Source organism: Tamandua tetradactyla, chromosome 20, assembly GCF_023851605.1.
Source record: "Tamandua tetradactyla isolate mTamTet1 chromosome 20, mTamTet1.pri, whole genome shotgun sequence".
In the NCBI taxonomy this organism is placed as follows: Eukaryota; Metazoa; Chordata; class Mammalia; order Pilosa; family Myrmecophagidae; genus Tamandua; species Tamandua tetradactyla.
The window spans coordinates 34987801-34999810 of NC_135346.1; the positions used below are offsets into that span (position 1 = coordinate 34987801).

General features: G+C 37.5%; 1 protein-coding gene across 7 annotated transcripts in view; it reads right to left on the reverse strand.

The window, feature by feature from the left end:
- Window positions 1–12001, reverse strand: part of FAM114A2 (family with sequence similarity 114 member A2) — a 40301-nt gene extending 28300 nt beyond the window's left edge. Inside the window, exons 1-5 of one of the 7 annotated variants that reach the window (XM_077137477.1) lie at window positions 11930–11985; window positions 5674–5897; window positions 5225–5324; window positions 4692–4784; window positions 2056–2144 (exon numbers count right to left, since the gene is read on the reverse strand). In XM_077137477.1, the coding sequence (XP_076993592.1) occupies window positions 2056–2144; window positions 4692–4784; window positions 5225–5324; window positions 5674–5883 (492 nt within the window). In that variant the 5' untranslated portion in view covers window positions 5884–5897; window positions 11930–11985. The other 6 variants (XM_077137479.1, XM_077137474.1, XM_077137472.1 and 3 more) reach the window with 6 other exon arrangements.
- Window positions 12002–12010: the final 9 nt, after the last annotated feature.

Sequence of the window (12010 nt, forward strand, 5' to 3'; positions counted from 1 at the left end):
CAAGCCACAGAGACGATTGTTCCTCCTCCACTGCACAGCAGGCTGGTTCCCCAAGGGAAAAAGAAACAGAGCCTAGTAGGAGCAAGAAAGGTAGCTACACCAAGCTCCAACTGCGGAATTAATTAACAAATGTGGCTGCTGAAAACAGATCCTGAGTGCAAATAAACCTGGAGTAAGCACTAAAGGAACCCAAAATTTTTACCCCAGCAAAGATGGGGCAGAGCAGGGGGGAGAGGGGCCGGGGGGGGAAGGGGGGGGACAGGGCGGTTTTTTTTTAGTTGTATAGCACAAAATACTGGAAAAGGGCTGGGTCCCAAGAAAAGAGGGCACATATAGCCTGAGGACACATAGAGCCATGTACCAGCAGGGGCTCTTAACTAGCAAACCTTGGGGGCTGGGGTCCAGCTCTGCAAAGGCTTTTTTTTCTTTTCTCTCTTTTTTTTTTTAAACTTCTAAACAGCTCATTAGCTAGAACTGCATGCATTCTCAGGCTTCAGCACTGCCACAGGCAAAGGCAGAATTAAGACAAATGTCTGAGAGACAAATTAACTGGTCAGGTGAAAGGGATAATCTCCTAGAAGGGTCATCTTTAAGTAGTCTCTACTGGCAGCAAGGGAAGGTACCTCAGCCAAGGTCCAATTGTGATTTCAACCCAGGCAGAGAGGAGGCGGAAAAAAAATAAACTGAAAGAGAATAAAACAGATTAAGACAGAGAATTCTGAAGTCGGCCAAGCTCAGAGTACTGGAACCATGGGGGCCAGGGACTGACTCTGAAAAGGGATTTATTTTATTTTAAACTATTTCAAGTAGCTCACTAGAGAAAGCCCCAGGCAGGGACCCAGGCAAGGGATGAATTAAGACAGGTGTGAGAGACAAATTAATCAATCAAATGGGGAAAAGAAATCCCTAAAAGGCTAGCTTCCCCAAGAGGAGTGGAGCCCAGCTCAAGTGGTAGCCCTCCTTCAGGGAATTCAGGCCCCAGGGTCTGGAAAACAGAAGAAACCTAAAACCCTCTTCTACTTTATCCTCTGTTTCAACCACGACTCAGGCAGACAGAGGCTGCTGAGAATTAAAGGCACTGCATAACATTACACTGGTGGGAAACTACAGGCTGACAAGCGCCACCTCCTTAGCAGGATAAGAAAAACACAATCTAGAGGCTTCATAGGAAAGTCTGACAACCTGCTAGGTCTCACCCTCACTGCAACTTGATACTGATTACACCCTCCTCCTGAGACATGGGCCTGTCTGGTCTGGGAAAGTCTGACTGGGGTTGATCATATCTGAAGAGACCCTCCTTAAAAAAGATTCCACATATGCAGGGCTAGAACCACAAAAACACGAGCTGAAAAACTCTGATCAGTTAAACAGAAGCTATGCTAGAGATCTAGAATAAGCTGAATTGACTGCCAAAGAACAGATAGAGAACAAAGCCAACCAACAAGAAAACGCTAGGTAAAAGAGTAAGAACGATCCCCAGAAAAAACTAATTAATCAAATGCCTAGACAACAGAAAACTTGTTAAAGTCATACTGGGTCATAGGATATGGCCCAGTCCTACATTATATATTCTGCTGCTGTATAAGCTATTAGATGATTTACATAACTACTATACTATGATGGATTTTCATCTATTAAAAGATGGTATCTAAGCTTTTTTAATCTTACTTCTAAAAATTAGAAACAATAAAAAAGTGTAAGCATAAAAAAAAAAAAAAGACATGGCCCAGTCAAAGAAATTTGGATAGATAGCAATACCAGTGGTCAATGAGAGGGAGAGGAAAGGGTTTTGGGATATATAAGGTTTTTCTTTTTTTTTCTCTTTCTTTTTCTGGAGTGATGCAAATGTTCTTAAAATGGTCATGGTGATGAATACACGACTATGTGATGGCATTGTGAGTCATTCATTGTATACTTGGATGGACTGTATGGTGCAAGAAGATATCTCAATAAAAATAATTAAAAAAAAAAAAAGAACATTGATCCCCATGGCTTTTCACACAGATCAATTGTAATAATGGTAGGAAAAGCAAGCCATTGCAAACGTTTACTCACTGTGCTCTGAACTGCAGTAGAAATGGTTGAGAATACACCAAATGGCCCAGCCACTGGGGAGTTTTCATTCTCTTTGGCATTTGAGTCTCCTACAGGAGGGAGGAGATGTATAAACATAAAAGGAAGAAGCATTAATAATTTTGCTTTATTACCATCTATGTGAGTTTTTAAAAATTAGACCTTCTTTCCCACACATAAGGCCTTAGACTCTTTTGTTTCATTATTTTAAAACACTTGCCATTTTTTAATCAAAGTAAAGGTAGGCAGCTATTTTTCAGTTTTTCATTTTCACTTGATTTCAAAAAATGAAATCTACTCTTTTTTTTTTTTAACTTTTTTTATTGCATATTACCACATACATACAAAGCAAAGAAAGAAAAAAGCAATAGTTTTCAAAGCACTCTTCAACAAGTAGTTATAGGACAGATTCCAGAGTCTGTCTTGGGCTACCATACCATCCTCTCAGATTTTTCCTTCTAGCAGCTCTAAAATATAGGAGGCTAGAAGGAATAAATATTTTTAAATCATCACAATAGACTTTTTTCTTTTTTGTGAAAAATAACATATATACAAAAAAGCAATAAATTTCAAAGCACAGCACAACAATTAGCTATAGAACAGATTTCAGAGTTTGGTATGGGTTACAATTTCACAATTTTAGGTTTTTACTTCTCGCTGCTCTAAGACACTGGAGACAAAAAGAAATATCAATTTAGTGATTCAGCAATCATATTCATTTGTTAAACCCTACCTTCTCTGTTTAACTCCACCATCACCTTTGATCTTTCTGTCTTACTCTTTAGGTGTATTTGGGCTATGCCATTCTAACTTTTCATGTTGGAAGGGGCTGTCAATAATATGGGGAAGGGAGATAAAACTAGCTGATGTCCTGCAGAGGCTGGGCCCTCTAGGTTTCAGGACGTATATGGTCCAGGGACCTGTCCGCAGGTTGTAGGTTTCTGGAAAGCTACCTTAGTGCATGGAACCATAGTAGAATCTTATATATTGCCCTAGGTGTTCTTTAAGATTGATTGAAATGGTTTTGGTTGGGGTTTGGCAAGTTATGATACGTAGCAATGTCTAACTGCAGCCTGTGTAAAAGTGACCTCCAGAGTAGCCTCCCAACTTTATTTGAACTCTCTCAGCCACTGACACTTTATAAGTTACACTACTTTTCCCCCTTTTGGTCAGGATGGAATTGTTGATCCCACACAGCCAGAGCCAGACTCATCCCTGAGAGTTATCTCCCATGCCGCCAGGGAGACTTTCACTCCTGGATGTCATGTCCCCTAGTGGGGAGGGCAATGATATCACTTACAGAGTTGGGCTTAGAGAGAGTGAGATCACATCTAAGCAACAAAAGATGTCCTCCAGAAGTTAACTCTTAAACATATCTATAGGTAGGCTAAGCTTTTCCACTATCTACACAAGCTTCACAAGAGTTAACCTCAAGATCAAGGGCTTGGCCTACTGATTGAACTGTCCCTAATGTTTGACACACTATCAGGGGATGCCCTGACAGTAAAGCTTTTTTTCTCTTACTCCCTCAAAGGACTTTGCCAGTACTTTTTGATTATCTGTTTAATATATTCTAGGATGTATCCAGGCATTACATTAAGCTATGTAGGATTAAAGGCTGAAATCCAGTCTTTAAAACAAACTGTATATATATATACACAACATGGATGAATATATATATATATACACACACACACACAACATGGATGAATCTCAAAAACATCATTCTAAGTGAAAGAATCAAGGTTCAAAGGGCTACATACTATATATCCCATTTACATGACTGTCTAGAAAAGACAAACCTAATGAGACAGAAAACAAATCAGTGGTAGCAAGAACTGGGAGTAGGGGGAAGGGACTGACTAAAAACGGTTACAGGGGAACCTTTTGGGGGTAATGAAAATATTCCATATTTTGACTGTCTATACAGATATAAAAAATAAATTACATCAGCCTAATCACAATATGCTATTGATGATGCAGTATAAACAGAACTCTATACATTAATCAAAACATATAAAACTATACCTAAAAAGGGTAAACTATATTGTTTAATAATGAACCTGATTTTTTTTTTAAATCCTACCTTTTAAATTTTATCCTAGAAAATTCTGTTTATTAGTAGGACTCAAACAGATTTACATTACAAAGTTGTTTCATTAAAAAAAACGATTTTAACTTTGGACTCTCAGGAGATCAACAGATAATCTAACTGTTATAGGGAAGACTTCTACTTCTAGCTATGGTGGATTATCTGGTAATGGACTTGTTCACCTGCCATAGCCACTAGAAAACTGGGCAAAACATAAGACAACTGTCTTCAGAAACTGGATAAAAGGCAATTCAGAACTATAATCTATGACAGAAGTGAAACAAAGGAGGTGAATGCTACAAGTGCCCTGGCTTTCTGTCTGGACAGACTTTCCAAACCATGGCACAAGGAGAGGAAACCCATATAGAGCATGACAGTCTCACAAAGTTGGAGAGAGAGAGACTGAAGTCATAAAGGTTGAGGGTACTGAATATAATAGATGTTCAATAAATATCTACTGAAAAATGAGTTCAACTATCCTATTTTAATCCATATTTCTAGGTCTTAATGTTTCCATTTTACTTACCTGTTGCATATTGGACTTGACTTGAAATTTCACTGGGATTAGGGATGCCAAGGGAAGTCTCTGCCTTCTCAATGACATTTGAAATACCTTGTCCTAATGAGAAAATCAATAGCATTTTCTATTCAAATATTATTTGCTACTAGTTACCAAACTGAAGAAACAAATCAAAACTCAAATCTGAACATTTATTAAATCATTACAATCCCAAAATGAGTTATTTTAACCACATATAACTAATCCTTAGGCTATAAGCTCTCCCCTCACAAAATAAAATAAAATAAAATTGACTCATATTTTATGTCATCACATAAAGTATCTAGTAGTATATTAACAATTCCTAGACCTCAACTTGTAATGAGGAAATGCAGCAAACTCTAGTGGCAGTATTACTCAGCTCACCATCAATAAAGCATAATTAAACTAAAAAGACTTTGAGGAAACACGGAAGGAAGAGGAATTATTAATAAAGTCATTTTAATACATATCTGTAGCAAAATGCACATAAATACTAATAAAATGACTGATGACCTTACCTACTGTGGCTACTGTAGCTGAGGCTGAAGAGAGTAAAGACTTGCCCCAGCTGCCCCAATAGCCCCATCCAGTCTGAGGTACATCTTTGGAAACAGTCTCCTAATTGTTCTCAGAAGGCAGGGGGAAAAAAGGCAAAAGGAAAATGGAAAAATTAGTAACAAATCAGAGTGTATAGACAAGGTAACTAATTATTAGTCAAACATATAAGTGAACAAATACATATTTTTCTAAAGAAATGTATTGTTTGACTTACAGATGTATATCACCAGCATGTAAGCATAACATAGCCAGAGAAACTAATCATAAGGGCATTTATAGAATTGATAAAATTGGCTTGAATGTTTGCAAAGGGAAAAAAAATAGAGGCAATACTAATTGCTACTGATTTCAAATTCTCTTAACCCCAATATTTTAATAGATACAATACTTTGACTGCAGCCCATGGTACCTGAACAGGGGGAACTTCTGAAGTCTTCAGATCAATGGGAGGTTTGGCCTCTGGTCTCTTCCGAGTGGATGCAAGACAGTCTGATTTACTCTCTGGATTGATGCTTTGGTTAACAGACTCAGAATTCTTGGCTGACTCACAGTTCCCATCTTCAAAGATGGGGTCTGCTTCAGTTATCACTGGAGTACTGGTATCATCTTTATCTGACATGATTAGAACAATGCCTAGCAAAGTAAAAGCCCTATATTTATATAGGCTCTTTGGGTATAAAAATAGTTAGAGACTATTATAAATACAGGCATAAGAAATAATATAGAAAGATCCCATATATCCTTCACCCAGTTTCCTCTAATGGAAACAATTTTCATAACTATTGTATAGTATCTCACCAAGAAACTGATATTGATACATCACACCAATCTGATTCAGATTTCCAAGTTTACATGTACTCATTTGTGTGTGTTTACCTCTATGCAATTTTATCACATGTATAACTTCACTGTGCATCATCAGTTCAGATATACAGCAGTTCAACCAAGGACCCTCATGCTACCTGGTATAGGGTGTACCAGTTTGTTTAACTATTTACCTGTCGAAGGTTATCTGAGCTGTTTCCAGTTTGGGTCTGTTACACATAAAGTGGCTATGAAAAAAGTTTTTGTGTGAACATAAGCTTTCATTTATCTGGGATAGATGTTCAAAAGTATAATTACTGGGTCATATGATAACTGCATGTTTATTTTGTAAGAAACTGCCATACTTTCTTCCAGAATGGCTATACTCTTTTACATTCCCACTAGCAATATATGAGTAATCAAGTTTCTCTGCATTCTCACCAGCACTGGTTTTCACACTATTTACTGAGATATTCTGATAGGCATGTGGTGGTATCTCCTTAAGGTTTTAAGTTGCATTTCCCTAATGGCTACTGATGTTGAACATTTTTCATGTGCTTCTTTGCCATCTATATATCCTCTTCAGTGAGCTATCGGTTTCCTTTGCCCATTTTCTAACTGGATCGCTTGTTTTTTTACTGAGTTTTGACAGCTCTTTTATATATTCTAGATATATAGAATCCTTTGTCAGATATGTGATTTGCAAATACTTTCTCCCAGTCCATAGTTTGTCTTTTCACACTTTTCAAAGGATCTCAAAGCAGAAATCTGTAATTGTGATGAGGTCCAATTTTTTAGTGTTTCCTTTTATTGACTGTACTTAAACATTTTATTAATCATTAATCATTCCTACTTCAATTTTTCAGAGAGATTAGGAAATTTAAGCCATCATATAGTATTTATATCACACTACCTTTTGAAAAGCAATGATAACCAATTCAATACTTTGGAAGTATAATTCAGCTCTTTAGTACTTCAAAGCCAAGATACTATTGGTGTTTTTACAAAGAACAAATACTGGTTCCCAGGATAACTCAAATATCACCAGCAGAGAAATAAACAAGTCTTATACATACACATACACACAGAGAGGCTTTAAGTATGTATAAACACATACTTTCAGCTCTGTATATGCTGATACGTACTATGTTCAAGGCACTGTACAGATATAAACATGAATTAGATCCAATCTACACCATCAAAATGTTTCTGATGTGCTGAAAAAGAAAGATGTTAATGACTAAGGCAGACCTGAAGAACTACAATTGAGGTACATGCAAAATGCTGAAAGAACAGAGAGGAAAGAGAAGATTAGAATCAGGGAATAAGAGTCATGGCCATGTTTCATGAAGATGATTATATAATGATAAAGCTTTCACAATGTGACTTTGTGATTGTGAAAACCTTGTGTCTGATGCTCCTTTTATCTATGGGATGGAAAGGTAAGTAAAAAAACAAACAACAGGGAGAACAAAGATTAAGATAAATTAAGAAGATTGAAATACTAGTGGTCAATGAAAGGGATTGGTAAGGTGTATGGCATGTATGAGTTTTTTCTTTTTTCTTTCTTTTGCTGAAGAGATGCAAATGTTCAAGGGATCATGGTGATGAACACACAACTATATGATGATATTGTAAGCCATTGATTGTAACCATGTCAAGAATGTTTGTATGTCAAGAACGATTGTATGTCAAGAATATTTGTATATCTGTTTGTTTTTTATAATAAATATATATAAAGAGTCATAGACAAAACATCTGAAATAAGCTTATAGCAGTGGTCACAAACTGGGAATGTGAATGCCAAATCTAGCTTACAAATGTTTTTATTTGGCCTGCACAGTACAAGGTTTCATATTTTAAAAACTAAGTTGCTACCATTTAAAATCCAGAAGTCCAGATCATTTATTTTGCTGAATTGACTTGATAAAGTCTGAAGACATTCCCCATGTGTCATACTTACTTACACAGGATTTCCTTATGGCTAGAATTTATCCTTTCAGGAAAAAAAAAAAAAGCCAAACAGGAAACAGAGTATTATTTTATGTATAAGAATTGGTTTTGCGTGGATGAACCTTGAGGAGGTTATGGTGAAATAAGCCAGAAACAAAAGGACAAATACCGTATGGTCTCACTGATATGAACATTAATGAGTGAACTTGGAGAATTTCAGTTAAGAACACAGGTCATCAGGAGATAGAAATAGGGCAGAGATTGGGTAATTGGAGCTGAAGGGATACAGACTGCAACAGAACTGATTGTAAAAATTCAGAAATGAATAGCACAACATTACTTGACTGTAGCACAATAATGTAAGTACACTGAATGAAGCTGAATATGAGAATAATAGAGGGAGAAGGGCTGGGGGCACTTATGAAACCAGAAGGAAAGATAGACGATAAAGACAAAGATGGTATAATCCAGGAACGCCTAGGGTGTACAATGAGAGTGATTAAATGTACAAATTAAAAAGCGTTTTTGCATAAGAACAAAGGGATGTCAATATCGCAGGATGTTGAAAATAGATGCTCATTCATACTTTAAAACTTCAACTTCTGTGTCAGACTAAAGCAAGAAATGCTTATTTGGTACAAAATTTATATTTTGACTAGTACATTTCCTAATTTAACTTATATGGACAGTTAAACTGAACACGATAAGTACATGGAACCTTGAGTAGGACATGACATTTCATTGGTTTGTCCAGGTTAGTGCGGTGCCCCAATAAATCTCAAAGCGATTTAAACAGTAAATAAAGAGGTATTTGCAGGGTACCCTTGGGGGAATGGAGAGAAAGGGGGAAAATTTCAATTTCCCCATTTGGAGAATTCTTGATATTCTCACAGGCAGTGGAGACAACTAAATCAATAGGCCAAGCCCTCAAGCTTGGGGTTTGTCCCTGTGAGACTTATCCCAGGAAAGGAGAGGCTAAGCCTACTTAAAATTAGGCCTAAGAGTCACCCCCAGGGAGCTCTTTCATTGCTCAGATATAGCCTCTCTCTCAGTCAGCACAACAAGCAACCTCACTGCCCTCCCCCTCTCTACGTGGGGCATTACTCCCAAGGGTGTAAACCTTCCTGGCAACGTGGGACAGAAATCCTAGAATGGGCTGGGTCTCAGCATCAAGGAAATGAGAAAACCTTCTAGACCAAAAGGGGGAAGAGAGAAATGAGACAACATGAAGCATCAGTAGCTGAGAGATTTCAGAGTTGAGAGGTTATCCTGGAGGTTATGCTTACATATTATATAGAAATCACCTTTTTAGTTAAGGTATATTGGAGAGGCTGGAGGGAAGTGCCTGAAAATGTAGAGCTGTGTTCCAGTAGCCAAGTTTCTTGAAGATGATTGAATAATGATATAGCTTTCACAATGTGACTGTGTGATTGTGAAAACCTTGTGTCTGATGCTCCTTTTATCAACCTTGTCAACAGATGAGTAGAGCATATGGATTAAAAATAAATATAGGGGAAATAAATGTTAAAATAAACTTAGTAGATTGAAATGCTAGTGATCAATGAAATGGAATGATTAGGGGTATAGAAAAAAAACAGGGGAAACAAAGGCTAAAATATATTGGGTAGATGGAAATACTAGCAATCAATGAGAGGGAGGGGTAATGGGTATGGTATATATGAGTTTTTTTCTTTTTTCTTTTTATTTCTTTTTCTGAATTCATGCAAATGTTCTAAGAAATGATCATGGTGATGAATATACAACTATGTGATGATATCATGAGTTATTGATTATATACCAAGAATGGAATGATCATATGGTAAGAATGTTCGTGTTTGTATGCTGCTATGTTTAAAAGAAATAAAAACAAACAAACAAATAAAACTAAAAAAATAAATAAACAGAGTAGGCTGAAATACTAGTGGTCAGTGAGAGGGTGGGGTAAGAGGTATGGCATGATGAGTTTTTTTCTTTAGTTCTTTTGCTGGAGAGATGCAAATGTTCAAAAAGATGATCATGGTGATGAATACTCAACTATGTGATGATATTGTGAGCCATTGATTGTAACCATCTCAAGAACGTTTGTATGCTTGTTTGTTATTTATAACAAAAAAAAGAATTGGTTTTGTTTAAATCCTGAGTCACAATCACCACACATCATCTTAAGTATTCAGCTAATATTTCATAGTCCAATTAAGTTAGTACTCTTATTTGCTGATTCCATCCAAACCTAGGCCTGTAAGTTGTTTATTATTGTGAAAACTCTAAGAAAATGTAATTTCAAATGCTCACTGGCCTTTAACATAAGTCTCACATGTTGTTAGTCATAAGAAGTCACTGCACAGATATTTCTGGAGAGCAAGAATGTTAATGGACAATTCAGACTGAATATAAAAAAGATGCCTCCATTAATTTGTTGTGCAATATGCATTTAGGAAAGTGACAGTTTTTTCAACCTCAAGACTAACTATTTTTAAGAATATAAATATAATTTTTGGTAAATTTGCACACTGCTTTCAAAAATCGTTATATAAAATCATTTAAAATAAAAGTAATTCCTGAAAAAAAATTAGTTGCTAATATTTAAAAACCAGATTTCCTTTAAAACACATTTCTAACTTCCCTTGTAAAACAGAAAAATCCGGCAACATTGGGCCTGCATTTGACTTAGTAATAATTAGCTGGCACCAAAGAGCTACTGTGACCTATAGAAAGGGAAGTGCTCTCCTGATACCCAGACACCCTCTCAAATTCACTTCACCCATGTATGTTACCTGACTAGCCCCTGTAAGCATCTGAAATTGCCGCACCTGCCTTAAAGAGTGTGCAGGATTTTGAGAGATGAAGATGTCAGTGAAAGAATTCAAGGCTGTGGAAGCTACAGGTCAAAAAACTCAAACGCCTGAGGTGTGACAATACGGGATACTGACAGGTACCTAGTGCAGTTAATATGGCAGGCAGAAGAATAATGGGGAGGTACAAGGCTAGAAAGGTAGATTTAGACACCACCAAGGTGCCTAGACCATACAGGTATATGATAAACATTCATTATACATTCCCAGAACACAGAGAGAAAAACAATCCAGGTAAACTACCCATAGTACCCAGATACATGGAGTTGTCAATATTTAATGTTTTTCCTAAGTTTTCCAGGTTTTCTGTAATAAGCGTTTGCTATTTTCCTAACTGGAGGAAAGACTCCAATATCTGCAGCATTAAAAAATGTAAAAATCCGCAGCTGAGTCTTTTTTTTTTAAGTAAAAATGCATACACTTATAGTCGTTATATTTTCCCTTCATTTTCTTTGGGAACTTTCAGCCCCTCGGTTACCAAAATAGAAGGCAGTATAGCTTAGTGGCTAAGAACACCTGGCTCTGGAGTCAGGCTTTTCTTCTAACCCTAGAGGAGCCAGTTAGTCTACCCATCTGCGTCTTGGTTTCCTCAACTGTAAAAGGGGATATTTACATCTAAATATTTATACCTAATTGTCAGGGTTCCTATAAAGATAGAAGGGGTGATATGTGTGTGAGGGGCTTGGAACAGTAACTGGCTCACATCCGCTCACAGATAATCGCTACCATTAGTATTTACGGTGGTAGCTGTTTGTATTACCATTATCGGTACTATCGTCTCTGACTCTAGGCGAGTAACATGCACCCTCACGTCTTCTCACACACAAGAAAGATCTAAAACGAGAGACCAAGTGTAAACATACTCTCGTAACTCATTTTTCTGGCCCTGATGACGAGAATTTCTCACAAAATCAGCACTTCCACAACCAAAGCACTTTCACAGCCTAGGCGGCCAACCTGAGGAGTGTACCGCCCACCGGCCGCTCTTTCCGCCCTTCCTCCTCGGCGATCCCAGCGAGCCGGACCCTGCCGGGAGACCCCAGCGCCCCTCCGCACCCCGCACCGAGGAGGCAGCTACCCTCACCGCCGCCGCCACCGCTGCGCCGCTCCTGCTGCCCCGGAAGTACTTCTTCGCGC